Below are 16,216 nucleotides of genomic sequence, written 5' to 3'. Positions count from 1 at the left end.
ACAAAAAAAAAGGTTGCCCACTACTGGACTAGAGTTTAGCATAACATTGTTGTTCGGTTTTCCTTAGGGTAGGCTTGAAACCCCAGGTCTAATCCGAGTGACACAAACGATGAGCATTTATAGACCACTTTTGGAAGAACACTAGCTGCGGATCCTAATTTGAGTACCTCTGACCTTTCTACAGTTTACCAAAACACAGACATTTTCGATAGATGATTTGACTTAAGGCTTACAATTTACATATATAGCTAATACACAACATGGTTCATGATTATGATTTAAAACATTTCGGTGACAGAGATGGGGTCTGAAAATATTTTACAAAATTCCCAGACGTTCCATTATTAAAAGTATTTATTCGTGTAGGTATTAAAGTTCACTAGTCTAAAAATTTTATATCAAAATTTCTTCATAAATATAGGATAATTAATTTAGTTACAAACGAAGAATTCGACCCGAGCAGCACAATGAAGTCTTCAGGGTGCCACTGATGTCAACCTGTTCGGGCAGTAATATCAAAGTATATAGTTTATAATTTGAATAAAAGGTCGGTAAGTTTCTTAACAGTAAGAATTACAAACACTATAAGTAAAAATCCCAAAAAATACTTCATAGACCTTAGCCTGCAAAGAATTAAACATTTACAATTAAATTCAAATTATTTTAACTCAATCCATACCTAGTAAGTTTCTTCTTTCCTCTCACTGAGTCAAGATTGTGTTCCTTCAATATAAACTTTCTGATTCCAAAATAGAAGTCATGATGATAAGTTTTCCAGTCCATTGATCTTAAATCGAAGTAGAACTCTTCATTTGGAGAATCTTCCATCGAGTTCAATAGCTCTTCACATTTTTCGGATTTAAATTTGAATGGAAGTGTGGCAACAAAGTTTGCAGCATCAAATATCCTTTTGTTAGTTTTATAATATTTGGCAGCTCTGTAAAAGATTTGGATATTGGTTAAGAAGCATAAATGAGCCAAAATTATCTAATAGACCAGTGTTGTCCAAACTGTAGTATACCATGACACACCTTGGTGTTGAGCCACGACCAAGTTTGGACAACACTGTTGCAGACAGTCAGTCAGTCAATTAGACATTCAGTCAGTCGGTCAATCAGTCAATCAGTCAATCAGACACTCAGTCAGTAAGTCCGTCAGTTCGTGAGTCCGTCAGTCCGTCAGTCCGCAGTCCGTCAGTCCGTCAGTCAGTCAATTAGTCAGTCAGTCAATTAGACAGTCGGTCAGTTTAATGCACTAATACTTACAATGCCTTCCCTCCTGATAATTTGGCATAAAAATCCATCAAATATGCCGGTATTAAATGTGTCAGGAACTGATCTACTTCATATGCCCATTTTGACTCGTACGATCTCATTTCGGGATACCAGATAATTTTTGCTAGTAAATTAAAAATCGTCCATTATCATCAACAGTTTAGTAAGCTCCAAATGTGCCACAGCACACAGGTTGCTCATCACAAGCTCTTCTTAACCCGCATTTAAATGAATTTCTAACTAACCTGATGGATATTTCTGTCCAATATTTACACTAAGGTCAGCAAACTGTTCAAATGTTATTGGATGAACATCACCAGATACGCTATTATAAACTTTTACGGAAGCAACATCACAGCAAGTATAATTTTCTCTTGTAACAGTCCACGATGCTGCGATAATCGTGTTTACAACCTAACAGCAAGGTCGAATGTAAATTAATCAGTTGTGATAAGATAAAGTGCTACGCATTCGTTTAGCCGAGACAAGTTTTTTTAGAATTCCTTCTTTTCTATTAATTTTAACGAAACAACTTTTTTACTATATTAAATCTTATTAAAAATGTCAAATAACAAGCATAAATTAAAGACTGTTAAGTTAGGATTTTCACGGAAAACTGAAAAAAATTGAAAATTACAACAACAACAATACGCATTCGTTTAGCCGAGCTTCCAATTTTGTTAAATTTTGATGAAATTGCATAATCTAACTAACGTTTTATATTCTTAAACACTAACTATGAATACAACAATGCTTAATCATACTTAATACTATAGCAAAACTACATAGTTATGCTAAAAATTTAAATTTAAAAATGGCGGCGAGAAACTTATGATTTTTCAAGATTTTGGCACGATAATTATATATTTTTTTGAGTTTCTTCAATAAATCTTACTGCTTTTTCATTAATCTTTCAGATAATATATAACTTGTTACTATTTATGTAGATTAAAAGGAAAAATTTGACAAAAACTTTTAGTTACTTGAAGTTTTACTCCAAATTTTTTCTTTATCTTAAATTTTTTGTTATATATCAGCTTTATGCAATTAAAACTAGCTTTTTCATATAGTATTTTAACTAATAAATCAACTCCAATAAGTTAATCTATGATGTAATGAGGGATTTTTCAAAAAAAGTAAAATTCTAGTGTCATGGAAGAAAAAAAAAATTTTTCATAGAAAATTCACTAAATTTTATAAATATAGACATAGATCATAGAATTTTACTTTTTTTTGAAAAATCCCTCATTACATCATTGATTAACTTATTGGAGTTGATTTATTAGTTAAAATACTATATGAAAAAGCTAGTTTTAATTGCATAAAGCTGATATATAACAAAAAATTTAAGATAAAGAAAAAAAATTTGGAGTAAAACTTCAAGTAACTAAAAGTTTTTGTCAAATTTTTCCTTTTAATCTACATAAATAGTAACAAGTTATATATTATCTGAAAGATTAATGAAAAAGCAGTAAGATTTATTGAAGAAACTCAAAAAAATATATAATTATCGTGCCAAAATCTTGAAAATCATAAGTTTCTCGCCGCCATTTTTAAATTTAAATTTTTAGCATAACTATGTAGTTTTGCTATAGTATTAAGTATGATTAAGCATTGTTGTATTCATAGTTAGTGTTTAAGAATATAAAACGTTAGTTAGATTATGCAATTTCATCAAAATTTAACAAAATTGGAAGCTCGGCTAAACGAATGCGTATTGTTGTTGTTGTAATTTTCAATTTTTTTCAGTTTTCCGTGAAAATCCTAACTTAACAGTCTTTAATTTATGCTTGTTATTTGACATTTTTAATAAGATTTAATATAGTAAAAAAGTTGTTTCGTTAAAATTAATAGAAAAGAAGAAATTCTAAAAAAACTTGTCTCGGCTAAACGAATGCGTAACACTTTATGGCCAGTTTTAAAAATTTAAAATATTTTGTGCTTAAAAATGTCATTTCAAGGTTTTTTATTTTTGAAGGTTAAAGCAAGTTCTCCAGCATAATTCTATTGTTGTAAATGTACGTAATAAGTGACCTAATAATGAAAAACATGACTAAAATTCTGCATTACCATATCAGCTGGAACTACATCACACAGAGCATCTTTGGAACAATAGCCGGAACAAAACATTCCACGAGCAACAGCATCAATAAACGGTGTAATGGCCTGAAAAGTTTAGTAAATCAGTATACCATGTAGGACATCGCTACGTCGCCCATATTAACTTTAATACGAAAAGTTGTCCTGACGGCATCGTGACAGCGGATTCCGATACGAGAAATTCATATGGCAAATACGCAAAGCGTATTTTTGGCCATAAAAATGGTTCAACACCAACTGTCAAGGTATCGTTAGGACAACTTCGCGTCAAATTGTTGATTGCGACCAGAGTTGCAATCTGTGACAGGTCAACAGAAACAGTCCACCTGTGACAGGTCGTTATCTGTTGACAGGCCATCACCTGTGACAGGCGAGACCTGCGACAGGTCAGGCCTGTGACAGGCCAAATTTCTCTACCTGTCGACAGGTAACGACCTGTGACAGGTCATCTTTTGACAGGACCTGTCACCTCTACCTGTGACAGGTACCTGTGGTCGCAACTCTGGCGGCGACAACCGGATGCTCTAACGATCACGTTGTGCTGTTCGAAATTTGAATTTCTTTGATTGCTTTAACAAGTAACTGTCTTACCGTATAACTATCCGTCCATCCTACTTTTGGTTCAGCCACACAAGCACCAACTGCGTTAATTATTAGTCAAGTAAGATCCAAAAATTAAATTTCTCTGGAACTAAAATAACTTACTGATTGATGGACGAACGATTGCTATTGGCAAACCTATTCCATCTTTAGTTATGAGGATCTCGGCCAGTGATTTTGCAAAGACATAAGTATTTTCATGATTTTTCAGTAATCTTGGTGTCCACTGGAAATAGAAGTTCAACAATCAGTAATAAGCATTGTACATAAAACGGTCAATTTTGTAGACCAAGCAACACATGAGAATGAGCCATAAAGTTAGTTTCCAATGTGGTACCTAATCCTTCCTTAGCTATGCAGAATAAATGCATTCCTACCTCTTTTAAAATATCATCAGAAAAATTTTCACATAAGTTGATAACAGCATGAGGATCGAGTTCTGTTGGATGAATTTTCTCCTTAATCTCTGGCAATATTAAGTTACAGTATGCAGTTGAGGTGTGGATCATCGACTGAAATGTTCAATTTGAGAGTTCAGCTTAAAATTGTCACTAAAAGTCCACAAAACTGAGTTATATCCTAACAGACAAATAGGTACTGTAGCCTTTTTACTGTACCATGAAGGGGCATACTCTTTGCCTGTTAGGGATATCCACTAAAATTCACCTTCAAGTTTTTCATCTGATGAGCCAACTTAAGCAATTCCCTCATTGACCTCAAATTAGTCAGCACAGCCTTTTTTAATGTATCATTTAATGCCACAGAAGCTGCTGCATGAATTATCACTGACACTTTATCAAACAATACTTCCTGATCAGTCTTTGAAATTCCTAATTCCAAACATGAAACATCACCTTCAATTAAAATTATTTTTTGTAGTGCTTCTGGGCTTTTTTCACGCAATAAGTCAAAGGCTGGTGAATTAACAACTTTCAAGTGTCTATCATTAATGTGTGTATTATGTCTTGGACGAATTAGGAAGTAAATATTTTCAATTCCAGGACATGAACGTAAAAGCTTCTCAACAACCAATTTGCCTAAGAATCCAGTTCCGCCAGTGACAAAGACACTTCTTCCATTATAAAATTCACTTATTGATGGTTTATTTATATCCAGCAGTTCCATTTTTTAAGAATATTCAATGGCTAATTAAGTTACACAATCACTTCCGAATTCTGAACTAAAACTGAAAATATTTTCATAATATTTTTACTGCTTTTATAGATTCAAGATCAATCTGATGCTGATCATTAACAATTTTACATAATATTGTAAATCTAGTCAGTTCCTAAAACTTGAAATATCAAAAAACCGGAAAGCTTTTTACAGATCATTAACAATATTCATATGTAACTTATGATGATGATTTAATTTCTGATAATATGTTTATTTTCGTCTGTTGAACTTCTAAAAATCAAGTTTTTGATAGATGTTGGAACAGGTAAAAACTAACTTACATGCTGTACATTTTCTGACGTGTGATGAACAACTGACTTTTGACGACACTTTGTTAGCCCGCAAGATATGACATGAGACTAGACTGTGACTGGATTTGACTGATTCTAGAACCTAGCCAGAGTCATGCTGGAGTGGTGACAAATCCAGCATTTCTATATCCATTTCTATGCTTTCCGGGTAGCTTATACCAAGGGTCAGACACTCCAATGTACTGTACTTACTGTACATTCTGAATTTAATGTACTACTTTCTGTTATTACTGTATTTTTCATACAAGTCAGTTAGTAGAGTAAGTAAACTACTGTAATTTAGGAGTTTCTGATCCTTGACTTATACATACAAAACATGTTAAAAATATTATTCATAATGCTGATTTCAAGCTAATTATTCAAATTATAGCCATTTTAGTGATATTCACAAACTCTGAGTTCAGATTGGAATATCTCTAATAATATCTACTGATAATAGCTACTGAGCTTTTAATGCTCGGCTAATCATCTTTTAATAACATCCGGAGCACGAAATAGACTTGAACTTTGTTTGGAGTCGACTTTTCCAAGCAAAATCCGAGTCGACTTCGAGATCTGATATCACCAAATAGAAGCTGCCTATTTTTGCATCCATATATACACCAAACCGAGGCGGCTTTCATTTGATATTAAGCTCCGTGGCGGTACCTTCTTCATTTTGTGTCACTCGGGTCAGCCTCAGTTTTAAAATATTCACATTAAACTTTATCAATGCATACGTAATTTGCTGTATTAAGAAAAAAAATAAATAGAAGAATCAAGTTAAAGACTCTCATGTGAATTGCAGTCCTCAAAAATCGAATAAAAATTATTCAGAATAAATGGGGAAAATTGGAAAAAAAAAAGTTTCCAGTTTGTTAGTTAAAAGTTTTCTTATTTAAGATTTTTTCTTTTCATTCTTTTCTGTCTCTTTTGGATTTCAATAAATCTCATCATATAAGTTGTAGCAAAAAGAAGTTAGAGAAGTTTGGGTAGTTTTATGATTAAGACGCTTAAGCTAAAAGTTGAATTATTTTAAGAAATTAACAAAATTACTTCGAATCGTTTCCCCTTCTCCTTCTTGGGTCCCACTGAATGGGTAATTAAAGTTGAGTCTGGTTATCCAAGTCATTTGTCGTATTTTCAATGTTTAGTAATGTTTGCTTCATGGAAAGAAGCTGCCGATAGAGACAGTATCACATTTGTTATTGGTAATTTGCAAGCGGTAGCCAGCGATATGGCCAGCTTCATGCATCAACTGAGGGTGGTCATGAATCACACTTGATCTGTATTGCCAGTGAAGTATGTATCTAAGTAGGTAGTAATGCTCACCAAGTCAAATGGTAAATATGTTCAGAGATGGGCATCCATTTGCCAACCTTTTGGCAAGCAAGTTGTCAACCATTGATTCAATCAGAAGTTGGCATAAAGGCATTGGCAGAAACATTGCTTCCCAGAAAGTGCAAGACATAGAACAGGCTAAAACATTAGCCCCACCCCGATATGAGTAAAGTTTGAAACTGTATTTTACCGAATATGACCCAAGGTCCAACCAAGTTCAAAGTCATTCCGGCAAGGTGCCAGATTTTAGATATCGTTTTAGATTATCGTATATGCAAAGAACAACCTCAATTTAAATGTTCAATAACTAAATGGTTTAAAGGTCCTGTCATGAGGTCTTTTATTTAGAATAGCTAGGTAAAGTAAAGGGTAAAAGCTAGGTAAAAACAAGTATGGCACAGAACGAAAGTATGATACAGCAGTTCAGACAGCACTGCCATTCTGTCAAAAGTAAACGAAAAAATTGAATTGGCTTCTTCATGCTGTATAGTTGAAACTACTTGAACATTATTGTCAATATATTTCACATCTCATACTTTTTCATCATTTCTGACTCTAATAAAGCATGAATTTTCACAACTTCTTTTTTCTCCTCTCGTATCTATCTCGTTTACTTAGATTTTTCACATGCTCAACTTTTTTATCATGTCTCATAAGGGACATAAGAGGGTTTCAATGATGATAAGTCACTTACTATGAATAGAAGCAAAAACTTGATGTGATGATGGTTGTTTGTTGGATTTTTATCTCCCGTCGTTGACAAATTTTTTCGATTCGACGTCAATTGCTGCTTTTTTTCGATTTCTTCCAATTTGTGAATCTCTCAAGAGAAATTTAACCTTTTTGCTTCGCTCTTGCATGTGTACCTACTTCACCTTTATGTCTTCCGATTACATCAATGTATCAAGCACGTTATCAGCAAACAAATAGAAAATAAATATTCACACTATTACCTCCTTGACTCTTAATGTTACTGAGATTGAATATTTTTTTAGTGTAATAAAAGTTGAAAATTTTTCTTCGTTTTTTTTTTTGCAACTTTGACATCATTACTGTCGTGATTCATGCTGAATAGATGTGCAAATTGAAAAAAAAGTAAAGAGGAAAGAACTAAAGTTGATGATGAAGAAGTTTGTGTTATGCTGTTTTTTTTAAAGTTGAAATGAGAAATTTAACTTCTTTGCAGTCATAAAGAGAAATCAGATGACTTTTTAAGTACAGTAATGCGAAGATAGACGAACTGTAATAACAGGTAATAATAAAGAAAATTGTTTCCAATGAAGCGATGTGTTTCTACAAGAAGCAAAGAGTTAGATGCAATGCGTTCTTCATTATCGACAGAATAAGGACCGGACCCCACACCAGAAGTGGACGTAGAATTTTTTAAAGGTCAAAGGTTTTGTCACGAAAAACTAACAAATTGAAGAATTTTTCCAGAAATGGTGGAAAGTTTGACTTCTGAACACCCCTCCTCCCTCTGAATATACCCCTGCTTCAGATCATTCCTAATAGAGCATCGTAATCTCACCGTGTTGACAGCGAAGTATCAAAATAACATGAAGGTGTCCTTGCGACACTTAGGCAGCTCTTTTAGCCCATTAAAAAGTTTGAAGATCAAAGATAGGAGGAGGGATCAAAAAATTGCTACTAAGAATAAACTAGTTATGTCCTCAAACTGAATTTTAAACCAATTATGCTTACTTATGTACAAATTGATGCAAATCACAAAAAAGGCGTGTTTTGCTTCAAATAATGATGTTGAGTCCGGAATTGTATCTGAATGCAACAAAATTGAAAAAATCATTGATGGGATGTGACCCCATGAACCCCATCTTGGCTACGATCATTCTTAACATCAAAGTTCCACTAAAATGTTCAAGTTTACTCCTCACATGAAGAACTAACTATAAATTCATTGACTGAAACTCCAGACTACTGACATGAGTACTAAGGTGTGACTACTGCAGTGGTGAGCAACCGTTCGCCGTGAAATTGGGGTGCCGCCAAAAATGTTTGAAAATGCTATGTTAAGTTTCTACTGAACTACTGACTACTGGCATGAGCATTTAAAAAATTTCGTCAACTTCAATTTTAAGGCATAACTTATAAGTAACCTTCAAAATTCATTCCACTTACATCAGATGCCTTCACCCCTTTTTTTGACACTTCACCTTTCCCACTTCTAATAACCACAAACAATTTATTCACCAGAAAAATGAATTAAAGCATGAAAAACAACAATCTCATAAATTTTAATAGCAAAACGCTTAAAAGCGCATTAGAGCTTGAAAGGAAAAACACAAACAAATTTTCTTTTGATGAAATTCAATTTACCATTACTCAATTTCATGCCTTTATAGAAATCATTTTTCACGATTCTTAAGAACAGCAATGAGCAGGAACGAAAGAAAAAAAGATGAAAAGGCTGTTTTCACACAAAAAAGCGTGAAAAAAGGGAAATTCGATTTTTTTTTTCTTTGTTCTTTTCTGCCTTCAAATGAAATGGATAGAAATGACTTGGGGATAAAGGAATTACTCAGAGGGAAATTTATCTATTGAAATTTACATGGGAATTGTCTTTAAGATTCGCACATACGCGTCACAATGGAATGTGGAATTTATCCACACGAGACATCAATGGATAGAGAATTCGAATATATATGCTTTTTTGTCATGAACAACCGAGGAGGGGCCAATTTGTATAAATTTATTTGTAGGGATTTTGTGTCTTTTTATTGGACTGGATTTATCAGGAAATATAGAATTGTGTAAGAGTATGTCATATTGTCGCATTTCAAGCTGATTTTTGACTTTTGTCAATTTCCTGGAATCTTCCAAAGTTTTATTACTGGATGTGTATGATCAGACAAAAATTATGGATTTCATGGTTTCTGTCAGAGCTTGAAGTCAACTGAGATTTTCGATTGAAAAGTCAACTTGATTCTTTATAAATATCGAGTCGACTTCGAATTCTGGTTTCTATCAGATGATCCTGACTCATTACAAACAACTGTTCAATCTTTATTCAGTGGATCCACCTTAAACTCTTCCCTAAATAGCAGGGTTAACAATCACCTTAATGCACCGCTATGTCGCTCAAATGGTGGCAAAAGAAGGTGATGCCATGATAGCTTGGTTAAATTTACAGGTGAACAATTCAATTTTATTGAATAGTTTCTCTAACAGTCAATGAGTATACTCGCTTAAATGAGCGTGTTCATGAGCATACTCCATCAATATAATTGAGCATGTTTAATTTTGAAAGCCTTTTGCTTGAACATGAAGCAGAGACGTCAGTATAGTTAGAGCCAAGTTGCAGTCTCATTGGGTTGCCGATCGGATTAACGGTCTGAATATTTCAAACAGCATGATGCTATAAATTTCATATTTTATACTATTAATATGCCTAAATCATCTGTCGCATAGCCGTCACTCCGTCGTCCTGGCACTCTTGTGCTGTCATCAATTTTTCAACGTAACGGCACCCGGTCAAATAGATTGTGCTACTCAAGTATGGAATTGGTAGCTTACTTTATCAAAAAGATATAAAGGAACTGCAATGATGTAGAAAAACCCACGAGCATTTTAAAATTAGCCAAACCAAGTACAACTTTTATTAAAAATTGACCAAAATTTGACCAAACAGCTCAAAACCAAAAATTCAGTTCCAACAGCAAATGCTTCCTATAATCAAATAAACACCAAACTCGCAAAATTCATTGCCACACACAACTGCAAATGAGCAAAATTGAATAAAAATGAAAATGTAAAAAAAACAAATTTAATGTACATACATTATGTAGGATGTGCAAGCATCATCCTCCCCCCATTTACAATTTCAATAAATAAAATAATGGCAATGATGATGTGAGGATTGTACTATACAGTAGACGTGTACGCACAGTAAACGAAAAGTTCAATTCTCCTTTTTTCATTGATTGAATGAAAACAAAGAATATGTTGCACATTTAGCATGTGTTTTATATGTGATTGATTCCGCAATGAAATGTAAATTTTTTATCGATTTTTTTTCCCTTCATTTCCGTTTTTTGTTGTGTGCCGTGGGGGGAAGTGATATTGGAAAAGCGAAAATGAGAATGAAATGAAAAAAAAAATCCCTTCCTTTATTTATGATGTTTTATTGCTCAGGCCAACACTCCTCAAATTCATTTACATTTACAATTTTTGATATTGTAGAATTGTTATTTCTGATTCCATTTTATCTGTTTTTTGTAGCTATTTATACAAAGTTTTTGTTGGAAGTAATATGGGGCAAGTTTTTTTGTTGAATTATTGACTTTTAAGTTGTTAATGAAAATATGTTGCTTGTTTATGTAGTTTTAGGATATTTGGAATTGATTTGTTTGATTTGTTCCAGCATTTAATGTAATAAGGCCAATATTGAGCACTATGAAGAAAATTCAAAACTTGCTTCACGTTTGCTAGGAATCAAATCAAAACTGATATTCATTATTACCCGGCAATAATGCGGCAAAGCAACCATTGAGTCAAGATGCCGTAAGGACCATGGTCCTTAAATGGTCGACCATTTCGCGTCTTGTCTTTAATACGGCGGTATGTCCTAGTGATCATGTTATGCTGTTCGGATGTATATTCAACCCGGATAACAAAAATAAGTTAGCATGCCGTTAATGTAATCTAGGGAGCATTGCTAATTGTTAAAACTCTGTCTCCAAAAAGTTTGTGTACTTTCTAAATTGAGCATAAGCACTCAGATGAGCTGATGTTTTAGTATCAATGAATCGAATCAACAAGAACGTCCGAATTCGTACTTAAACACATGTTTTCTCAGAACAGTGAATTTGCAGTCTTTACATCGATTGTGCATCAAATTTGACGAATATGATGATTTAGTTCATGTTGATCCAATGTGATCATAGTGTCTAAATAAAACAGTTGAATAACTTTCTGTCCGGGCTATTAAAACTGATTCTCGTGGATGTAAGCTGGCACACACCCCCTCCCTGAAAACGTCTCTGCTGCTTCTCCTACTTTATTTTGTTGTTGTCCTATCTCAGTCTCTGTGGTTATGCGCCAAGTACTCCCTTTGCCTATATGTTAACATACAAGCTAAATACATACAATTTTTACAGCAACACAACCCTCAGCACCACACCAAGATGTATCATTCTGGACACAATTTCATCATAATCATCCAGAAAATTAAATAAATTAACTCGAAACCCATTCGCAGTAAAAATAAATTGAAATTGAAATATTTAAAAGAATTAATTTTGTTGGTCGATGGAAATAAATTAACCGCTATTTTAAATTGCATGAGTCTTTAATTCTGATTATGCTACAATCCGCGGAAAATTGAATTCATCGAGATTACAGAGCACGCCTCGTCATTTCGATGGACGGATGGATTTACATCCATTTCAAAACATTAAGCACAGCTTATGCTTTTGCTCTCTTATTCATTCAGTGAAAATTGCAGAGTGAGTTGGAATAAAAAAAAAATCATACGCAGCAGAGCCAGCAATCAAATAAAAATTGTCGCTTGCATTAAATAATGCCGCACATCTATCGGCTTTTTGTTCTTTATTTTATGACTCCTTTAGGACGCAATTCATTGGCATTTTCTGGTTGCTTTTAGTGTGTTTTGTGCTTTTGGCAATCGAGCTGTGTTTTTTGGATGAAATATTGAGTTCTGGCGATGTTTGATGGCTGACTAAGGATGTTTAATGAAATGCTGGAAATAAAAATGAATTTTTGGATTTTTCAAGTAAAATTTGTGAATTTTGGTCTACGAAATGGACTAGAGATTACTTACTTGATATTTTACTTTAGATTTAGCCTTTATTTCTTGTATTTTGATCCATTTTGGTGTTTAATTTATAAAAAAATGAATTTTCTTCGAAGTTCCTATTTTGTTTTTAAGTTTTCGCGTCAAAACTCATGAAATTCAAATTTTGAACTTTGATTAGAACTTACATTTGAATTTTGAACTTCCGTTATTTTTTGAAATCTAAATTTCCGTTAATTTTCTTTAACCTTTAAATTTAAACTTTCATAGAAAAATTTCATTTAAAAGCATCTCAAATCTACCTCAAAGCAGAGCACTCCAACTTTTCGCACATATTTCATCCTCCAACTTTGTTTCCAGCATAAGCATCCAAAAGCAATCGAGGTGAACGAGAATAAAAAATAACATAAATTTACGGCAAAAATGCCTAAAAAGTCATTTATGAATTTACGATCATTTCTTTCTGTACTTCCAGAGAATATGCGTATGTAAGTGAGCATGCACATATCAAATGTGTGTATTAAAATGATGAAAAATACTCACCAATAAAAGTATGTTTTATGTGACTGAATGTCACTCACAAGAAGCGTTTAAATATCACATAAAATACCATTTTTCTCATCCATAAAGGGAGCAAGGAATTTATGCTGTACAATTACACTGTGAAGCAGTTCAATTGACAAATTGCATTGAGTACAGACATAAAAAATATGAAATGAAATTTTTATGTGTGATAAGGGAATCATCAGATGACAGATGTTAATGATAAATGTATGTGAAATAATATTTAGTAAGGAATTTCACCTCAACTTGTTCTGCTCAATCGATTTTTCCTTCCATCACTTTGCGTTTCTGCTGTTCTTCATTTGGCTAGATACTTTTTTAAGACATAAAACTGGGAGTGTTTTCTGACATTAAATAGCTTATCTACTTTCCTTTCTACTCATCAACTTGAACTCTTATTTCATTTTTTAGAGCGGTTTACTGGAACGTCGGTAAGTGTTTTAATGTTTTTATTGTGTCTGATGCCATAGGGCAGGTTCTTGCTTACTGTATAGTAGTATTGTTGGAATCAAAGATAATATTCATTTCTTCTTTATCTTTATGTCGTGGAGAATTGTGAATCCAGACGTATCATCGTGAATCCTTATCATACACGACAACACTCCATATAATGGCTAAGAGATCAGTCTTTGGCAGGAATCAATCCCACGTACTCAAGTCGGAGTGTTACAAGTATCTAGTTTGGTGATTGATATTAATGAAAACCATGATTTTGATGATAAATTTAACACCAAAACCAAATCTAATCTCTGTCTAACCCTAACCAACAAGGAAAATATATGCTAGAAATTTGGGCAACTGACAATTTCAGATCCTATGTTATCATGTAGGTAGATATATTCAGCGAAAACATTACAGTGACCCTTCTTTCCGCTACCCTTCGCTTCTCCTGGCTGATAAAAGATGACAATCTGTGGAAGAGTTCACTGGCAGGCTTCGTCGATTATTACTACCTGAATGCTAAATCTGGAAGAACGTGAAGAATGTGGAGAGGCACTATACAGAAGATGAAAGAGTAAGTGACCTTAAGCGACATTGTGCTTATTCCACTCAGAATTAAAATCCTTTGAATTTTAATCATTTTCTGCAGTAGCGCACAGCCTGTGCGCCGCGGCTGTCTAGTGTTTTTGAAAATGCTATGAACCGAGATGTACCGCGAATAATGAAAGGTTGCCCACCACTAATTTACAGCAAACATTTTCTTACTTGTTCGTTAATTTATAGCACTTTTCTTGTGAAAATGCTTTTAAGATATGAAATTATAGAGTAAGAGATAAATATTTATATAAAATTCAACGCAAATTTGCTCGTCACACCCCTGTTGTGACGCAATAAATTGCAATATTACAGTTGACTTTCATGATTTTAGTTGAAATCCGTGTTTATAGTTTATGAGATAAGGATAAGGCTATCCACATGTGGATAGAAATGGAGACACGTAAAATTTTAAATTAAGTTGGATAAGTAACCCGAACCGGACAATATGATGGGTAGGACACCGATGTTTACTTACTTACTTCATTTAGCTGGTCGTACAGATTAATTGTGGTTCATGACTTCTCTTAGACATGTCTCCTAAAACTGGCTGTATCGCTGGTATCAATACAGGGCATCCTTACGTCGCTGCATTATGAGCAAGACGCTCTTTGGTCTTGAACGACTGATTTTGAACCTAATTTAAGACGCAAAATGCAGTTCATCGTATTGTGCTCCTCGGGATAAAAATTAAGACACATCCCATAAGTAGGAAGATACAATTCGATTCTGTAAGAAGAAAATTGATTCAAAGCATGCCCAAAAATCCATCAAATTCTTCTTACGTTTGCAATTAAATTCGCATTTTTCTTACTCAACTTATCAGTTAATACAGAAATATATTCTAAATTGCCTGTCATTTTCCTCAATCATTCACTCATTCACTTAGTCAATAAACACCCAACAGAACATCTTGTAAAGTATCAATCCAACGAAATCGATATGTCGAAAAATGATTTATGTGCTGAGCTCATTTTGTAGCTCAACTTTCACTTTCATGATGAATTTATTTTCTCATAATATTTTATGTATGAATACATAAGCACTGCTCTATGAGTTGCTTGTTGTTGTATAATAATTGAAAAACTGTTCAATGCATGCAAATGATATCATCGTGAATCATTTCTCTAATTAAAAGTCAATTTTGATATTTAAAATTTAATGCAAAGTACTTTCCGTATTAATTCTAATGGCTTATTGTGTATGTGCTGGTCTATTAACAAATCATGGAAGTGCTAAAGCGTATGGATGTTTATTTAAAAAATTGTTAGGGTTGTTGATGGGAAATTTGGGGGTTTTGGAAAGGTTTGAGGTTGTTCACTTAATGAGTTTGGTGTTTAGGATGGGGATGGGGATAGGAAGGAGGTGAAGTGGGTGCTTTGGTGAAGTGGTTGGACGGCGATGAGGACCTGTATTGCACATCACTACCCTTTGCATTTGAATGATAGAGCCAACTTTAGACGTTTTCTCTGCGTGGTCATGTGCCCACGTGCACCCCAATCTAAGGTACTAAGTAAGTAAATTGATGAATTTCGTAAATTATGACACCAACCCGGTCTTCATCTACCAATCCTAAAGAATGGTATTATGTGGATTTCCTTCTTTAGATGGATTTTATTCTAAAGTCCTAATTTTGGAAAAAGTTTAAAATTCTCAGTTAACTTTACCTTTAGGAATGCATCCCTACTTCTATCCTCGTGACACACATACCGTTACATCTTACCTCTTCACCTACCCTTGCATCTACGCAAAATGATATCTAGGGGATCAACGTAAAGGTACTACCTACGTGCCAACCTACCCCCTTGGTGCTTTTAGGGTAGACTTTAGGGTAGATCGAATGGTAAGTATTGTGTTACATGATTATCTAGAAACCAACAGTCGTGATTTGCATATGTAAAGTCACCTGAATTTTGAAAATCTAACCTTCAACTCTTAGGTTCAGAAACAAAGCCAACAGTATTTTTCCGGCTCAACTACTCCTATCTCTAACCTCAACCATCGTTAACAACATCATTGATAAGAAATCCCTCAAAACTCCACAACACAACCCAAATCACAGTGCT

The 16,216-nt window shown here is 33.8% G+C and overlaps 1 protein-coding gene across 1 annotated transcript; it reads right to left on the bottom strand.

Annotated features, from left to right (window-relative positions):
- Window positions 1–529: 529 nt before the first annotated feature.
- On the bottom strand, window positions 530–5,099 carry LOC139085881 (putative fatty acyl-CoA reductase CG5065). The gene is made up of 7 exons (XM_070634065.1): window positions 4,641–5,099; window positions 4,080–4,200; window positions 3,966–4,015; window positions 1,520–1,688; window positions 1,032–1,065; window positions 680–937; window positions 530–623 (listed from the first exon to the last, which is right to left on the bottom strand). Exons 1-7 carry the CDS (start codon window positions 5,097–5,099, stop codon window positions 530–532), a joined length of 1,185 nt encoding a protein of 394 aa, XP_070490166.1.
- Window positions 5,100–16,216: the final 11,117 nt, after the last annotated feature.

Source organism: Chironomus tepperi, unplaced genomic scaffold (genome assembly GCF_022539635.2).
Source record: "Chironomus tepperi strain 1889 unplaced genomic scaffold, CSIRO-AGI_Ctep_v1 contig_9, whole genome shotgun sequence".
Taxonomy (NCBI): domain Eukaryota; kingdom Metazoa; phylum Arthropoda; class Insecta; order Diptera; family Chironomidae; genus Chironomus; species Chironomus tepperi.
Note: the sequence above shows the minus strand (reverse complement) of the source record. Positions and strands in the feature narration are given on the sequence as shown.